Source organism: Carcharodon carcharias, chromosome 4, assembly GCF_017639515.1.
Source record: "Carcharodon carcharias isolate sCarCar2 chromosome 4, sCarCar2.pri, whole genome shotgun sequence".
NCBI lineage: Eukaryota > Metazoa > Chordata > Chondrichthyes > Lamniformes > Lamnidae > Carcharodon > Carcharodon carcharias.
Window position 1 is genome coordinate 145,001,415 of NC_054470.1, and position 19,699 is coordinate 145,021,113.

Consider the following 19,699-nt stretch of genomic DNA (forward strand, 5'->3'; position numbering starts at 1 on the left):
GTTAAAGTAAAAGCTACAAAAAAATTGAAATTGGTAATTTCTTAATTTGGGGGTTATTCAGTAAATTTACTTATTTTGGTTTATAGTTCCCCCACAGGGATTGTAACAAAACCAAAGACAACAGCTTCAGTCTTCCCAATATTTAATCGAAGGAAATTTCTGTTCTTCTAGTACTGATTATTTTGCAACAGTGGAGGAGTTGAGAGAGGGGGTGGTGAGGGAGAGCTGGCTGCTATCAATGTACTTATGAAAACTAACACTATGATTTTGGATGACGTTGCTGAGGGGCAGCATGTAGATGAGAAATAAGAGGCAGCCAAGGATAGATCCAGTGAACCTTTAGTGCACCCCTTCCAAGGTGAGAATATCCTTCCTTAGGTACAGAGACTAAAATTGTACAATGCTCCAGGTGTGGTCTCACGAAAGCCCAGTTCAATTGCAGCAAGACTTCCTGTTATTCTACCCTCTTTGAAATAAAGGACGACGTACCAGTTGCCTTCTTAATTGCTTGCTGTACCTGCATGCTAACTGTGTGTTTCAGTACATGACATAAACACCTCCTGAACACTTGCATTTAATAATTTCTCACAAATTATAAAACTATTCTGCTTTTCTATTCTTCCTGCCTCCCATTTCCCCACATTATAATCCATCTGCCACCTTCTTGCCCACTCACTTAAATTATTTATATCCCTTCGCAGGCTTGTGTTTCTATCTCCACAGATGCTCCAGACATGTTGAGTATTTCCAGTACTTTCAGGTTTTATTACGTAATGGTAAGGATTTACAGAATGCGCTTAGGACTGCCCAAAGTTGATTCAGATGGGCAATGGGTGCACAAGGTGCTCACCAGTCATGCAACTGCTGGTCGCCCAGTTTTCAGGCAAGAAACACAAGCCCGACATTTGAAATTCCCTCCCTATAAATTCTAGCCTCATTCTAGAACTTGAGTACATAATCTGGACTGACACTGCAGAGTCAGTGCTTCATTATCTTAGCGCCATCCTTCTGACAGCTATTAATAATAAGCCCCATGTACTTCTGGCAGAAGAAAATGGTCTCAAAGCACAATTGCAAGAGAAACAGGAAGCTTTTGGTATCCTGAGAAACATTAGCAAAAATCAGTAAAATTGGCTGCACGATGCTCTTACAGCCATTACACTTCAAAACACTTGTCTTTGAGAATTTTCAGACAGTTCAGAGACACCAGATTAGACAGTAAATCTTTGTTTGTTGTGTGCAAATCTTCATAAAACATGATTACTGAAGAGGTTTTATGCTGAAGGGAGGACTCACTCAAAAACGAATTCTTCTGTCCATACAGGATTTTGCCCTTCCCTGGCATGAGTTTTTGCTACTTGAACACTGTTTAGGGAGATGTTACAGTAAGGTTGTGTGAAATATTTCCCTGGAAGTTTATGGGCTTCTTCCACATACAACACCAGGCTACTGACCTGAAGAAGAAAAACAAATTATTTTTATTATAGCAAAGGAACTTTCACATGACACCAGATACCAACAGGTTACTTTTGCTGTATACCTTAATTACATCCCATGACCAATAATTTTTGAAAATTTCACTATTTCTATGGTAAAACTAATAAGTCTGATATAATCAATTGTGCTGTCCCAGTAACCTGCAGGAGGTATTTTTTAATTCATCCTTTGTAGTACAGAACCTGGGTATTGCTGAAAAAAGAGACATGCTGTTGAAGCTTTTCGTCTCGCACTCAATCAGCAAATTTGGCATTCTTGCATCTGTCTTGATGAGTGCAAGACAAAATGGTTCAACAGTATGCCTTTCTTTTCAGCAATATTTTGTAATTAAAATTTAGAGGCACAGTGATCTTTTGCTCTCTTTGTACTGACACTGAGTAGGAAACTACAGCATTTTGTAGATAGAGGGATGTATATGATGTAATACAAAATATATTATTCTAGTTGTATATCATTGATTTAGTTAAGAACATATTGAATTAATAGATATCGAAGATAACATTGGATGTAGAACATAAAATCAAATAAATAATTAATTCAACAGCCAGCTGAACAATTGTATGTAGGTTTTTATATAATTTCAAAAGTTTTAAAAATTAAAGGAATATTAGTTTTAAATAACTGAGATCATGTAAAATAGGTGGGATTGTGCTTTTATATGTAGTATAATGTATGTATATATTTAACAGGATAAGTAATGTTTGTAAGCTTGGATGTCTCATTTGGACAAGTAATGTTAAAAAGACAAGCCTTAAGGCTTTGTGCCTTAACGCGAGGAACATTCGCAATAAAGTGGATGAATTAACCGCGCAAATATATGTAAACAGGTATGATATAGTTGGGATTACAGAGATATGGTTGCAGGGTGACCAAGGATGGGAACTGAACATCTAGGGGTATTCAGTACTTAGGAAGGACAGACAAAAAGAAAAAGGCGGTGGAGTTGCATTGCTGATTAAAGAGGAAATTAACACAATAGTGAGGAAAGATATTAGCTCCGACGATGTGGAATCCGTATGGGTGGAGCTGAGAAACACTAAGAGGCAAAAAACGTTAGTGGGGGTTGAAAATAGACCTCCAAACTGTAGTGGTGATGTTGGGAATGGCATTAAACAGCAAATTAAAGACGCATGCAATAAAGGAACATCTGTAATTATGGGTGACTTTAATCTGCATATAGATTTGGCAAATCAAATTAACAACAATACCGTAGAGGAGGAATTCCTAGAGTGTATACGGGATGGTTTTCTGGACCAATATGTTGAGGAACCAACTAGAGAACAGGCCATCTTAGACTGGATATTGTATAATGAGAAAGGAATAATTGGCAATCTAGATGTGCGAGGCTCCTTGGGGATAAGCGACCGTAATATAATAGAGTTCTTCATCAAGATGGAGAGTGACGTACTTGATTCTGAGACTAGGGTCCTGAATCTTAATAAAGGAAACTAAGATGGTATGAGGTGCGAGTTGACTATGATGGATTGGGAAATGTTACTTAAAGGGATGATGGGGGATAGGCAATGACAAACATTCAAAGAGCGCATGGGTGAACTGCAACAATTGTTTATCCTTGTCAGACACAAAAATAAAACAGGAAAGGTGTCCAAACCATGGCTTACAAGGAAAATTAGAGATAGCATGAGATCCAAGGAAGAGGTATATAATTTGGCCAGAATAAACAACAGACCTGAGAATTGGCAGCAGTTTAGAATTCAGAAAGGAGGACCAAGGGATTGATTAAGAAGGGGAAAATAGAGTATGAGAGTAAGCTTGCAGGGAACATAAAAACTGACTGTAAAATGTTTTTATAGATATGTGAAGAAAAAAAGATTGGTGATGACAAATGTAGGTCCCTTAGAGTCAGAAACAGGGTAATTTATAATGGGGAACAAAGAAATGGCTGACCAACGAAACACCTACTTTGGTTCTGTCTTCACAAAGGAGGACACAAATAACATACCAGATATGTTGGGGAACACAGGGTTTAGTGAGAGGGAAGAACTGAAAGAAATCAGTATTAGTAGGGGAATGGTGATGGGGAAATTGATGGGATTGAAGGCTGATAAATCCCCAGGTTTTGATAATCTACATTCCAAAGTACTTAAGGAAGTGGCCCTAGAAATCGTGGATGCATTGGTGGTCATCTTCCAAGATTCTATAGACTCTGGAAAAGTTCCTACAGATTGGAGGGCAGCTAATGTAACTCCACTATTTAAAAAGGGAGGTAGAGAGAAAACAGGGAATTATAGACCAGTAAGCCTGATTTCGGTAGTGGGGGAAATTCTTGAGTCCATTATAAAAGATTTAACAGCTGAGCATTTGGAAAACAGTGGCAGAATCGGACAGTCAGCATAGATTTACGAAAGGGAAATAATGCTTGACAAATCCACTGGAATTTTTTGAGGATGTAACTAGTAGAGTTGATGAGGGGGAGCCAGTGGATGTGGTTTTTTGGACTTTCAGAAGGCTTTCGACAAAGTCCCACATAAGAGATTGTGATGTAAAATTAAAGCGCAGGGGATTGGGGGTAGTGTATTGAGATGGCTAGAAAACTGGTTGGCAGACAGGAAACAAAGTAGGAATAAATAGGTCTTTTTCCGAATGGTAGGCAGTGACTTGTGGGGTACCGCAGGGATCGGTGCTGGGACCCCAGCTATTCACAATATATATTAATGATTTGGATGAGGGAACTAAATGGAATATCTCCAAATTTGCAGATGACACAAAGCTGGGTGGGAGGGTGAGCTGTGAGGAGGATGCAGAGATGCTTCAGTGTGATTTGGACAAGCTGAATGAGTGGGCAAATGCATGGCAGATGCAGTATAATGTGGATAAATGTGAGGTTATCCACTTTGGTGGCAAAAACAGGAAGGCAGATTATCTGAATGGCTATAAATTGAGAGAGGGGAATGTGCAACAAGACCTGGGTGTCCTCATACACCAGTCCCTGAAGGTAGTTGCAGCAGGCGGTAAAGAAGGCAAATGGTATGTTGGCCTTCATAGCGAGAGGATTAGAGCACAGGATCAGGGATGTCTTGCTGCAATTATACAGGGCCTTGGTGAGACCACATTTGGAATAGTGTGTGCAGTTTTGGTCTTCTTATCTGAGGAAGGATGTTCTTGCTATAGAGGGAGTGCAGCAAAGGTTTACCAGACTGATTCCTAGGACGGCAGGACTGATGACTGACATATGAGGAGAGCCTGAGTCAGTTAAGATTATATTCGCTAGTGTTCAGAAGAATGAGGGGGGTCTTATAGAAACCTATAAAATTCTAACAGGACTAGATAGAGTAGATGCAGGAAGGACGTTCCCAATGGTGGGGGAGTCCAAAACCATAGGTCAAAGTCTGAGGATATGGGGTAGACCATTTAGGACTGAGATGAGGAGAAATTTCTTCACCCAGAGAGTGGTGAGCCTGTGGAATTTGCGACCACAGAAAGTAGTTGAGGCCAAAACATTGTATGTTTTCAAGAAGGAGTTGGATATAGCTCTTGGGGGCGAAAGGAATCAAAGGATATGGGGAAAAAGCAGGAGCAGACTATTGAGTTGGATGATCAGCCTTGATCATAATGAATGGCGGAGCAGGCTCGAAGGGCTGAATGGCCTACTCCTGCTCCTATTTTCTATGTATGTTTCTATGTATAGTTATGAGTGTCAAAGTACACAACCACGTTGCATTAAATGGTTAAGTCTTATTATTAGGGCCACTAACTTACAGGGATTGAAAAATTAAATTTAGTTTCTAATTATGTGGCAGTTCAGGAATTTTATCCAATGGGGATGGAATTTCAACCAATATACATTCTCTAATTCCAACTGCATATCTCTTTGTTTTTCTCTTACTGCCTTTCACTATGCTCAATCTTGGATGAACTATGCATGAAATACACCCCATCATAACCTGCTTCCTCTAAGGGCTCCATCCCATTGTCCCAGTTCCTCCGCCTCCATCATATCTGTTGCAGTGATGCTGCCTTCCAAAACTTCAATTCTTATGGAATGGCAGAGCAGATTTGAAGGGCCGAATCTGCTCTTATTTTGTAAATTTGTATGTTTATAAAATGGCACTTCTGACATGTCTTCCTTTTTCCTGAGTGGAGGTTCACCCCAACCTACTGTGGTTGACAGGGCCCTCAACTGTGTCTGACCTATCTCCTCCTGCACTTCTGACCTCACCTCTAACCATCCCACCTCCCGGAACCATGATTCCCCACTCTACAACCCACCAGCCTCTGCACTTAAAGGATCATCCAGCACCACTTTCACCAACACAAGCATGATACCACTACCAAGCACATCTTCCCCTCACTTCTCTGTAGCGATTCACTTGTTCCACCTGCTCCACCTCCTCTCTTCAACAGTATAAGATCCATCACATTTCTACCTCTTTAGCTTTGAAGAAGTCAAATGGCCTCCAAATGTTAACTCTGTTTCTCTCTCCACAGATGCTGCCAGACCTGCAGAGCATTTCCAGAATTTGCTGTTTTTATTTCAGATTTCCGGCATCCACAGTATTTTGCTCTTATTATTTTAGATGGACTACAATTTTCTCCAGTTAAACACTGGGAAGACTGAAATCATTATCTTCAGCCCACACTGTGAATTCAGTTACCAATTCCATCCCCCTTCCTGGTCACGCTCTAAGGTTGAACTAGAATGTTTGTAATCTTGGATGTCTCATTTGGCCCTGAGCTAGCTTTCAAACCTCATGCCTGCTCCAGCATACTGCCTACTTCCACCTTCTATCATCCTCCTCCTCCACCCTGCCCCCCCTTACCAGCAGATTGAACTAAAACTTGGATAGTTGCTTCAGGTTACAAGAGATATGGTTATAGCTAAATTAAAAGGGTTAAAGGAGGAAAAAGCACTAGGACCATCATGTCAACACTGGTGCTATTAAGTGCAGGCATCTGATGTCATTGTCTCCATTTTAATTTTTCACCACTAGCTGGCCTTACTTTAGCTTCTTCTCTTCTGCACTACCTTCTGATTGCCATGTCCTTACTTTTCTTAGCTCCTCATTCTCTTGTCTGCTGGCTGAGAAGCAAAATTATGTCACATTTATTATGTAGGCTTTTGGCAGCTACCCTCTTCTGTATGTCAGTTTCTTGCAGCTGGTGGCTTATCTCCACCTATTTATCACATGGCTGGGCTACCTTTGATAGCCTCCTTGCTTTGATGCTGTTTTTGGACGGCTGAGAAATAGCAACCAGAGCCAGCCGATAAGAAAGGCATGGAAGCTTATGATTTTGCATCCAGGCCTCTACTTCTCTTGTTGTCACCCATAGTTCTGGCTACTTCCCATTTTCTAATGCCTCATGCAGCTGACTCAACAATGGTACAACAGATTGCAGCACTTTGATCTATTACATATTAAATTTGGTACAAGTGCCTGAAGGGTCTTAGAAATGGGAATAGACTATTCAGCTGCTTGAGGTTGTTCTGCTATTTAATTAGATTATAGCTGAATTGTACTGAAACTCTATTTGCCTGCTTTTGCAAAAGATACAAATTAAAGGTGAGTAAATTATTTAAGCTAAAATCTTAAATTAATAAATAGGAAGTATCATGAGAACATAAGGTAAGAAATAGGAGCGGGGTAGGCCATTCGGCCCATTGAGCCTGCTCCGCCATTCTAAGATCGTGGCTGATCTGAATATGGCCTTAACTCCACTGACCTGCTTGCCCCCTCCTCAAATACCTTTAAACCCTCCTTTAAACCCTTGTTAAAAGAGGGTTTGGATTTTGGAAAAGGAGTTTTTCTTTGATTAAAGGGAAGACCTCTCGCTCATTGTAAATTTGTACATAACCTAAGGATGACCTGTGGAGGGAAGACCTTACAAAGAGCGGTGTATTTCCTTCTCTTTCTTTTCTTCAGAGCCAAGTTGAATTAAGGCCACAAGATGGCATGTACCTTGCGGTTGAGTGTAACAATAATCGTGATTGGAGCAGGACGGATGAATCGAGTGGACATCAAGATGTTTTTAGCTTACTGGTGTATGGGAGGAACCGGACCCACCATGACGTGGGGGCAGTAGAACACGGGCCACGGATGGGATGGTTGCATTCTTCCATGAGGGAAAGTGGTCGGGTTGGTTAGGGTTAAATTCCAATCACACTGGTTATAAATTCGGTGAAGCATTAGTGCCCTGCCCAAAATTAAATATCACTGCCAGCAAGGTACAGGTGAAGGAGGGAAAGTGAGTGTGCCTAGAATACCAGGGAAACATCTCCATGGGTGATGATTACGTAAGACAGACAAGGCAAAGGGTGATGAACTCATGGATTGGGAAATGACTTGCACAGATGGATTCTGGGGACTGGGGGGAGGGGTGCGTAAAATTATGTTTGGACAAATGACGGAAGGAGGAACAAAGGACTTGTGTGTGTTGGAGGGTCAGAATATAAATGTCAAGGCAGGAGTGCACATGTAGTTTTGTGTCCATATCCCCTGAATGGAGTTTGACTGACCGGTATGCAGGTTTGAGTCTGAAAGTGCACAGTCTCTCAACTGCACTATGTAGGTGATGGCTCAAAACCATGTCCCACCCCATGAGGGTAAAGGAACCTACTGTGTCACTATCAGTGCGAATCAGTATCGGGTACACAATAACACAAGGTGCCCAGTTTATGACTCGATCCTTTGTTTTAAACCCGAGGTAGCGGTTCAAATTTCACAGGAAAAGATAATCCCTATCCTGGACCACACTTCCACCTGGAACATCACCACCTGGAAGCCCCCCTCCAAGCCATTCACCATCCTGACTTGGAAATATATATGTTCATTCACTGTCGCTGGGTCAAAATCCTAGAACTCCCTCCCTAACAGCACTGTGGGTACCTACACCACACGGACTGCAGCAGTTCATGGCGGCACTTCATCACCACTTTCTCAAGGACAATTAGGGATGGGCAATAAATGCTGGCCCAGCTGGTTACACCTACCTCATGAATGAATAAAAATAACCTCAATAAATCTCAGTGAATGGTACTTTACCAAACCTCCAAGAGTACATATCCTATTTGGGGTACAAAATCCCCCCATTACCTGAGCATTTGACAGAATTGGGAAAGGACGTGGAGCTTCCCAAAAACATTATTCTACCCTCCAACAGTAGGAAATTGAGAGATGAGGTCAGAGAAATAACTACCCCACCTTGGTGGGATATTGGGCTCAATATTGAGGTTTCCCCTTGGGTTCAAATTGCATCGCACGTTTTAATAATTGTACAATCAGTTACGATTTTGTATCTGTTTATACTATCGTGTAAGCTAAGGCAAAAATGGAGAAATTGGAAGGATTATTTAAAATAGGGTTTGGGGTGATAGATTCAAACGTATAGCCTATATAAAGAAATGTAAGATTTGGCTGGAACCTGCAACACTCATCACGGCAGAAGATTCGTCAGAAGTAATATCTCTAGTGTGAAAGAGAAATTAAAGGGGGGAGATATAGAATCGGAATACCCTCCAATTGGGAAATTTATGCAATATAAAAATCTAAACCCACAGGCATGTTTTGATCTCATGTTTTGAACTATATAATACAAAGGCCAAGCTGAAAAATAGGGCAGCAAGGGGCTAATTCAGACATTTAGTAAAATACAGTGGCTCATCAAAAGGGATTTGGACATTGATTGCTATCATGGGACAAGGGTACCAGGGAAATGCCATTATCTGCCACTGGCTAATGCAATTAAGAGGCTGATTACCCAATACAATTGTACAAGAAACATGCCATCGATATACAAATGAGGAATTATAATACAACAAAGGGCAGCATCATAGACAGTGGTACTGGGGTCTGAAACAAAAACAGAAAATGCTGGAAAAGCTCCAGAAACCCAAATCGTACACACTCCAGGAATTCATCCTTTATAGCATCAGTGCTAATTAGGTTTACCGAGTCTTTACGTAAATTGAAGTTGCGCATTATTATTGTATGACCCATGTTACATGCAGCTCTAAATTCCTAAATTATCCTGTGCCCAACATTAGCACCAGAGTTTGGTGGCTTATAAACAACTCCCAATATTTTCTGCATGTTGTTTCTTAGTTCCACCCAGACTGACTCCACATCTTGATCCTCCAATCCAAGATCCTCTCTCGTCCCTTATTAACAGTGCCACCCCACCACATTTTCCTTTTTGCCTATCCTTCCTAAATGAAAAATATCTTGGAATATTCAGTTCCCAGTCTCAGTCACCCTGTAACCATGTCTCTGTAACTGCAAATCATACCCATTTACCTCTATTTGTGTCTTTAAATCATCTACCTTCTTGCAAATGTGCATGCATTCAGATAGAATACAAGTAGATAAAAATATTTATGTAACACCTTTCACAGCCGCAGAACATTCTAAGCAGCCAATGAAGTACTTCTGAAGTAGGAACATAGGAATAGGAGTAGGCCATTTAGCTCCTTGATCTTATTCCATCATTCAAGAAGATCATGGTTGATCTGCAAACTATGTATACCCATTTTTGCTTCATATCGCTGGTTAACAAAAATCTTTTCAATCTGTTTTAAATGCAACAATTGATCTTGCATCAATTGTTATTTGTGGAAGAGAGTTCCCACTTCTACCATCTTTTGTGTGAAATGTTTCAAAATTTCACTCTTGAAAGATCTGTCTCAAATTTTTAGACCTTTCCCCCGGTCCTAATGTAGTCACTGTTGTACTGTAGGAAAGGTAATACAGTTAGATAAATTATTGATAGAATATTAAAGCCATAGAAGGCATGCACTGGATTTACCAGAATGATGCCAGGATTGGGAAATAATTATGTGGAGAAACTTGAGCTTCTGGAACTATTTCCACTCATAAGAGAAGGCTAAGAGAAAATTTGACAAAAAAAAAATTAAATTTTAAGGGGTTAAGACTGGGGAGCCATTGACAAGGGTCTCCAAATTGAAACGGGTCTCCAAGAGCCGAGGAAAAAAATTAAATAAATTTCTTGAGGGTTGTTGGAAAATTTGCCACAGCGGGCGGTTGAGGCAGAGATTATCACATATTATGAGCAAAAGTTGGATAATTATTTGAAGCAACAACTGATAGAGGAAGATAAATGGAGGAAAGTGCCGAGCAGTAAGATTTGTTTTAGATTGCTCCGTCAAAACGCCTCCATCTATGCTGTAAACTATTTGTTTATTGAATGTGTTCTCAAATGTTAACACACCCAAGTTGCTTTTCTGATGCATTACCATACCCAAAATCACTGCCCAATGTTACCGAAGCCCAGCACCTCAATATCAATACTAAACTTAATACTGGCTCTTTCCCCAATTCACCTACATTCCACCTATCTATCCTACAACTTATGCAAGTTACTGTAAACATCTTACATAAGCTGGGCTTTAAAAAGCTAAAAGTTACATTTCACAAAGGTAAGGAAACATAACAATCAAGTCCACCTGATTTCATGTAAAACTGAACAATCTTGATCAACAGAACCATGCAACAAAATGGAACTCAACTTATTCAGCCACTTTAAATCAGCAGCACACATCATGCATTGTGCATTACACATTTCTACTATTACAAAGTAATGCAGCATCTTAAACATATAAGTACGCCACTGAAAATCTATTAGTAACAGTGTGTTAATCAGTATGCCAGATTGCTGCCTTGCAATTTATCTCAATATAATTCACTTAATCAGACATAAGCCTGAGAGGGTCAGCACAATAGAAAGCATTTATCAATGAACATGTAGCATTGCATAAAGTATAGCAGGCAAGGAAAGGGACACATCTTGGTATACTTCTTGTATCTATAGTTCCTTGCAGCAAACACCTCACAATGAGTAGAACAAGGAAACGGTCTATCTCTAGAAGCAATGCCAGAGGCTACCACAGTCGCGCAAATAATCAGTTCAAATAAGTCTTTTGAGACCTAAATCTTGATAACTGTGTTGTAATTTATGCTATTTTAAGTGAGTACAATTTTTAAAAGGACAAACTTCCCATCAGTTTCTATAGTAGGTGCCTCTGTTAAGTATATGAGGTGAACCATTTTCATTTGTGTATGAATTGGCTTTTCCAAGAATTAAAGCAAAACATATTAGCTATGTGAGAGTTTAGAACATCCCTATTTTCCAGTTATTACATTTTCTAATTAAAACATGACTCAAACTGGACCTACTTGTTGGGCTAAAATTTGTCACCTTAGATTTCGCATAGGCGGAGGGCTAATTTCCAGGTCAGAAACTCGGATGTAAGAGTAGCGGGCCTTCAAGTTCAATCTTCTGGAAGAAATTGCATTAGGAACCTGCCTCTGGAACGGTAGACAGGTTGATGAATTGTGAACACAAAAAGTGTGCAAGGTTTAAAAGCTTGATGGCAAATTTCACTGCTGAGCTGATTTGGACAAGTGGTTTATGGAAGAAATGGTAGTAAGACAAGGAATGCACAATGTTCCACCAGCTCATCCCTGGAGATTATGTTGGAGGCGGTGAGGACACACAGGCAGGTGCTTATTTCAAAATGATGAGAGTAAGAGCCAGCCAGCATGACCAAGGAGGCAAGGCTGGAGGTAGCTGAGGTGGTTAGCAATGTGAAAAACAGGACATATATGCAGTGCAGGAAGCACTTCAAAGACCTCCTGAGGGCTGGCAAGGCAAGTGGCCACAATTCTCAACTGGCGGGCATGATTATCTCACCTCCTTGGCAGTCCTCTTCACAGAAAGGCTTTAAGGCATGTCATTTGCAGCAGGATTGTCTCACAAGGTCCCGTCGTCATCCTTTATGCGTGCAGGCAACACTCATACTCAGACCTGAAGCCCATCAAATGCCTTTTGGTTTCCACAATGTATCTCTCTTCTTGTCCTCATTGCAGAAGAGTGCACTTAACTCTTGGAAGAGGCCTAAGCTGGGGGTAGAGTCCCATTACTGGCAATCCTGATCAAAGTCATTCTGGAGATTGGCAGGATGGCAACACATCAGGCTGCCACCATAGAGGAGAAGTGGTGCAGCAAAGATTGGGTGAAAGCATTATGTATGAATAAAGCAATTGGATTTGAGCAGTTTCTTCAGTTGTGCAGCTATCATCCATAAGTATACATTTCAAGCTCAGCAACATGTGAGGGTGTGAAACCACTATCACCTACATGCTTGAGGTCTTATTTCTCCTGCAGGGACAATGCCGGAAGTGCAATGGGAGTGGCACATGGAGACAGCGCAGATCTCAGCGTAAGAGCAGCAGTCTGAGGAATTATCATCATAGGTTATAAGACCATAAGACATAGGAGCAGAAATTAGGTACTTCGGCCCATTGAGTCTGCTCCGCCATTCAATCATGGCTGATAAGTTTCTCAACCCCATTCTCCCGCCTTCTCCCTGTAACCTTTGATCCCCTCACCAATCAAGAACCTATCTATCTCAGTCTTAAATACATTCAATGACCTAGCCTCCATAGCCTTCTGTGGCAATGAATTCCATAGATTCGCCACTCTCTGGCTAAAGCAGTTTCTCCTCATCTCTGCTTTAAAAGGTCTTCCCTTTACTCTGATGCCATGCCCTTGGGTCCTAGTCTCTCCTACTAATGGAAACATCTTCACACCCTCCACCAGTGCAGATGCACTCAACTCTGTGGGGCCTCAGTCCCATATAGAATGGGTGGAACGAGGTGAAGAGCACCTCACATCTGAGCAGGTGATGTGACAGTGATAGCTATAGGGAGTCCTAATGGAGTTCTGAGAATAGCTCCAGGCATACTCATCTTTGATAGATGCTAAGCCTTGAGGGTCATACATGAGGCAATTGTTTGAGGAGCAGCAAAAGGAAGTTTGTAGCCATCTGTAAGTTTCCTAAAGTATTGTAGAGAAGTCCATCCATGACACGAGTGCCGTGATCCCTCAGGTGTGTAAGAGCACATGAGCTCCTCCATTGAAAGAGTAGCCATGCTCATGCAGAGTCAAATGCAGCAGGCCAACGAGTGGATGCAGGACTATGGTTTCCACGCTATGTTGGCAACCTTGAGCAGCATTGATCGTTTAGTTGCAGTGATGGCTCAGAACTGCATGGAAAAGCAGTCAAGTGTCCTCCTATTCTTGGAAGTACAGATGGGCCCTGAAAGGGCAGAGAAAGGCAGGGATGATGGCAATGGCTCTCCTCAAACCACTCACCCCCCCAGAATCTAGTCATCTCCTTAGCACCTCTGACAGAACCACAAAACCCCGAGTCATGCACCCAGGAGCAAGGCTGTGCCTGCACAGGTGCAAATGGATAGTCTGAGATGGCGCTTTGGGCACTGCAACCCAGAGGTCGTACCCCCCAAGAATCTCATTTGCTAGAGCAGAGAAACAATTGTGGTACATTCCGAATCTGCTCTAATCACAGTGGTAGCACCATGTACACCATGTATAAGGAGAAAAACAAGAAAATGGCTTTAGTTGCACAATGGGATTCACTTGGATACTTTCTTTAATGATGAATAACTTTAGTGTAATTAAGTCATTTGACTTGGCCACCTGCTAAGTTCTTAGTGTCACATTGCACATGGACAATTAGAAGCTGAAAAGATGTGAGTTCAATGAATGTAATGGATCTCAGTGTTAGAGTGGGAGGGGTAGCGGAGTAATTTACTTAAAGCAAGGAGATCTCTATGTTAGGATGGGCTTGAGAGCTGTCACAGGGGCTCAGGTGCCAAGAATGCAGTGCTGCACACTCCACAATCAAGTGAATCTTGACTGGATGAGGGCACTACATGCTTCTGAGGTATGCAGATCAATGGGCACAGGCATCAGCAGGGTCTCTGGATAGGAATGCTCCACTGGCAGTTTATTATTGTCTTCCTCCTCTTCTGAGGATGCTTAGCAGTCCCCACCATCCTCCAGCTCCAATTCCCTTCCTCTGTAGCGCCAAGTTGTGCAGAGTGCAGGAGACCACCAGTGCAGGAGTTCCTCAAAGGGCTATATTGGAGGGCACCCTGGTCAAGGAACTGCATTTTAAGCAAGTAAATAGCCTACTCAATGATTGTCCTGGTCACCAAATAACAACAATTATTACCCTCATTTGCCTCTGTAAGGAGTCTCCATCGGTGTCGATCAGCCATATTTTCATACTCCTTGTCTCCCAGGAGCCATCCATGGAGGCAGTTCAGAGGATTGAAGCACTGGAGTCTGCCTCAGGCATGGCAACTACTGGGGAACCTTGCACAAGCTTTCATCCTTTTGTTGCATAACAGCTACACACTGAAGGATTGAATCCCTTACTACTCTCAAATACTTTTGGTTAGTCAGATAGTGCTTTGATGATCACATAGATACAATCTATCACGCCCTGTACCTGAAAGAATCCTACTATGGAGACAAAGTTGACAGCCCTCTGGTCCAGACTGGTAGCATCCATTTTGAACCACAAGTAGTTCAATGACTTGGATACAAAGCATCCATTACTTTAGTAATGTAACTCTGGACAACAGATTGTGAGATCATGCAGATGTCAGCATTGGACTCCTGGAATGATCCTGACAGAAAGAAATTCAACATTATGGTTACCTAGACTGCTATGTGCAATGGACGTCCAATGACTCCTTCTGGCTTCAGATCCTCCACTAAAGTCTGTGACTGCCTGATGTAAGAGCTGCAGCTTTCGAAGATAGTGTTGCTTAGAGAGCAGCACAAATTAATAATTCTCAAAATAGAAGTGGAAACTTTAATCACCTGTGGCTTGGAGAGGTCCAAGAAGCTGACCTTTTGTCTTTAGACCCTGTGCTGAGGGTAGCACCTTCTTCCATCTCATGGCCTGCGGCCAACCACTTCACTGCGTCCAGCTGCATATGGGTGCAATGCATGCTACAGCTATTCCAATTGCTGGCCCTCCCATTTTGGCTGCTGAGTTGAGTAATGCTGCAGCTCCTGCTCTGTGGTCGCTCGACCTTCGAACAGGTCCCTGTACATGCTTGAAGGCACAAAGGAATTATGCCGCAGGAACCGGCAGTAATCTCTTCGACCCTAGCATTAGCAGTAACAGCAGTCTCAATGAACTATTCCACTAATGGCAAGCCTCTGCCTAAGGCTAACCTCAGGCTTGTTGCTATTCCCCTTTATAATCTGGAGTGCAATTCAACTTCAGGCTTCAATGACCCCACTGTGAATTTGCCTCCTCTGAGTTGCTGAGTTCTGGAAGCTGCATGCGACCTGTGCGCTGCTGGTAAAGAACTATTACCATGGGGAATTGGCTCTTTAAAAATTTCCTTCAACTGGCTTCCTGCCACTGCCACACAAGTTGCCGGAAGCGCAAAAAACACACCCTGAGAAAAATGAGTATTGGCAAGAAGATATGGGATACTGTCCCACACCTTCTTTAAAAAAAAAATATTTCCCCAGTCCCCACGCCTCCAATGACTGGGAACCCCCACAACCCCCACCACCCCTTAGAATCCAATGCATTATAAATTGATTTTTTTTTATGCCATGTAAATTGCTGAGTAAAATCTTTCTTCCTTTTACCTGTCGAAGGCGTTTATTAGAGGTTGGTGGCAGAGGTTTCTTCAAGTTACTGCAAAATACCTGCAGGCATTTCATCCAGTCCTACAAGAGTAAAAAAATATTTACAGTAACTACAGGTAATATCTATATAACAGAACCACGAAATAATTTCTAACTTCATTATCAACTTTTATTTGACCGTTACGACTTTAATAAGCCAAATACAGATAATATATTGAAATTATTTAATTTATTCTTCATCTAAAACTAATAATCAGTTTAGTGCAGTGAATGTTCATTGTTCAAAGGACAAAAAAGCTGCAAACCCATGCTGATAATTGTAGGAGGAATGGAAATCAAGAGTACCACCATAGGGTGATGATACAATAGGTATATGGGGCAATAAGCTACAAAACAAAATGCAGTGCGCTAAAAAAAAACAGAGACTGAGAAAGTGGGGGTGGAATGAGAAGGTGAAAGTTGCCTGGACAGAGAGAGGGAAGCTTGAGCTTGTCGCAGTGGCAACATCTGCAACAGATTTATAGAGTGTTACCTTTTAAGTTGTGTACAACCAGTATGCTAACCTGTATGTGAGTTAAGACAATTAGACATGGAACTGGATAAGGGTAGCTGGAATAGTTTGAGGCTAACTTTGCAGACAAGGTCCAGGGTTTCCTGGGAGGGCCAAGATCCAGACTCTGACTGAATACACACTGGCTGTGGTACTAGTTGAAATACTAATTTTCTTTCCGATTTTAGATCACAAGATTCTCATTAAGAGGCAACCTTAAACTTAAGAAATTCTTTATGACTTGATCTCTCAGAACAAAATGGGTTTAATCAGGAGTTGATTGAGAATTCTAAATAAGACTTCACTGTATAAGGTTTCTATATTTGATGCAATTACAAGGAGATATTAGATAGAATCATTTTTTATATAGCATGCAGCAGTTTGGTCTCATTACCTCCAATTTATTTTTTCTGGCACCAGTTCTGTAAAGGAAGTTTTCCTCCCTTCCTTACGTTGCAGTTAAGAATATTATACCTGTTCCCTGTGACAATTAAAAACACTAAAGCCCAAAACCCATGGGAGAGATTAAGAGGGGAAAGGAAAATAATTTGTTATGTGCTATTCCTTCATGTAGCCAGCTTTCCTCAGTCTGTGATGTCAATTTCATTCCCATACATACACATTTTGGAAAGTTTCTTCAAAATATTCTACTATTTAGCAAATTGTGCTGTCAACATCTTTGTAATGTAACCTGATCCCTTTTTGATAACCTTTAACAGAGTGGTGTGCCTGAACATTACAGTCAATAAAATTAGTCGGCCCGTTTTCCATGGTCTAACTTATCCCTGCTTTTTCACTGATCTTAGAACAATAATGCAAGTTAGTTTCAAGTTGTCTTCGTTCCTAGTTGGAACTATTGCGATGACTGTTGTTTGTTTTACTGATTCTGACCTTTCTATTCTGGCTTTCCATTCCCAAATACAGTGAGCAATTGAAAAAAAGAACTGTTTTTTAAAAAACATACATACAGATACACTCCAGCCTAAGAGATGAAACAGTTAATGTTGGAATTAATCAGGTCAGGCAGACACTTCCCAATCTTATCCCTGATTTTGCAGAATCCTTTGAGATTTTGACATGTCACAACAACATCCTGGGGGTTACCACTGATTTATCCAAAGCCTTTAATGTGGTAGAAACACACAAGGCATTTCACAGGAGCATTTTTCATTCATTCATGGGATGTGAGCTTCGCTGACTGGGCCAGCATTTATTGCCCATCCCTTGTTGCCCTTGAAAAAGTAATGGTGAGCTGCCTTCTTGAACCGCTGTAGCCCATGTGGTGTAGGTACACCCATAGCGCTGTTAGGAAGAGAGTTCCAGGATTTTGACCCAACGACAGTGAAGGAACGGCGAAATACTTCCAAGTTAGGGTGGTGAGTGACTTGGAGGGGAACTTCCAGGTGGCGGTGTTCCCATCTATCTGCTGCCCTTGTCCTTCTAGGTGGTAGTGGGTTTGGAAGGTGCTGTTGAAGGAGCCTTGGTCAATTCTTGCAGTGCATCTTGTAGATGGTACACTGCTGCCACTGTGCGTCGATGGTGGAGGGTGTGAATGTTTGTGATTGTGGTGCCAATCAAGCGGGCTGCTTTGCCCTGGATGGTATCGAACTTCTTGAGTGTCGTGGGAGCTGAACTCATCCAGGCAAGTGCGGAGTATTCCATCACACTCCTGACTTGTGCCTTGTAGATGGTGGACAAGCCTTGGGGAGTCAGGTGGTGGGTTACACATCACACGATTCCTAGCCTCTGACCTGCTCTTGTAGCCACAGTGTTTATATGGCTAGTCCAGTTCAGTTTCTGGTCAATGCTAACTCGCAGGATGTTGACAATGGGGGATTCAGTGATGGTAATGCCATTGAACATCAAGGGGCGATGGTTGGATTCTCTCTTGTTGGAGAGGGTCATTGCCTGACGCTTGTGTGGCACGAATGTTACTTGCAACTTGTCAGCCCAAGCCTTGATGTTGTCCAGATCTTGCTGCATTTGGACATGCACTGCTTCAGCAACTCAGTCGTGAATGGTGCTGAACATAGTGTAATCATCAGCGAACATCCCCACTTCTGACCTTACGATGGAAGGAAGGTCATTGATGGAGCAGCTGAAGATGGTTGGGCCTAGTACACGACTCTGAGGAACTTCTTCAGTGATGTGGTGCAGCTGAGGTGATTGACCTCCAACAACCACAACAATTTTCCTTTGTGCTAGGTATGACTCCAACCAGTGGAGAGTTTTCCCCGATTCCCAGTGACTCCAGTTTTGCTAGGGCTCCTTGATGCAACACTCAGTCAAATGCGGCCTTGATGTCAAGGGCAGTCACTCTAACCTCACCTCTGGTGTTCAGCTCTTCTGTCTACGTTTGAACCAAGGCTGTAATGAGATCAGGAGCTGAGTGGCCCTGGAGGAACCCAAACTGAGCATCAGTGAGTAGCTCATTGCTAAGCAAGTGACGCTTGATAGCACTGTTGAAAACCCCTTCCATTATTTTACTGATGATCGAGAGTAGACTGATGAGGCAGTAATTGGCTGGGTTGGATTTGTCCTGCTTTTTGTGTACAGGACATACCTGGGCAATTTTCCACATAGCTGGGTAGATGCCGGTGTTGTAGCTGTACAGGAGCAGCTTGGCGAGGGGCGCAGCAAGTTCTGGAGCAAAAGTCTTCAGTACTATAGCCAGAATATTGTCAGGGCACACAGCTTTTGCGCTATCCAGTGCCTTCAGCTGTATCTTGATATCACGTGGAGTCAATAAAATTTGCAGAACACTGGAATCTCTGATGCTGGGGCTCCTTCGGAGTAGGCCAAGATGGATCATCCACTCGGCACTTCTGGCTGAAGATTGTAGCAACTGCTTCAGCCTTATCTTTTGCATTGATGTGCTGGGCTCCTCCATCATTGAGGATGGGGTTATTTGTGGAGCCTCCTTCTCCAGTGAGTTGTTTAATTGTCCACTACCATTTATTACTAGATTTGGCAGGACTGCAGAGCTTAGATCTGATCCATTGGTTGTGGGATCGCTTAGCCGTGTCTATCACTTGCTGCTTATGCTGTTTGGCAAGCAAGTAGTACTGTGTTGTAGCTTCACCAGGTTGACACCTCAATTTTAGCTATGCCTGATGCTGCTCCTGGCATGCCCTCCTGCACTCTTCATTGAACCAGGATTGATCCCCCGGCCTGATGGTACTAGTAGAGTGGGGA

General features: G+C 42.1%; 1 protein-coding gene across 1 annotated transcript in view; it reads right to left on the bottom strand.

Annotated features, from left to right (window-relative positions):
• Positions 1-19,699, bottom strand: part of LOC121277424 (ras GTPase-activating protein 1-like) — a 218,317-nt gene that overhangs the window by 76,330 nt on the left and 122,288 nt on the right. The window contains exons 13-14 of the mRNA XM_041186867.1: positions 15,955-16,035; positions 1,297-1,454 (exon numbers count right to left, since the gene is read on the bottom strand). Of these exons, the coding sequence (XP_041042801.1) occupies positions 1,297-1,454; positions 15,955-16,035 (239 nt within the window). The remainder of the gene's footprint in view (positions 1-1,296; positions 1,455-15,954; positions 16,036-19,699) is intronic.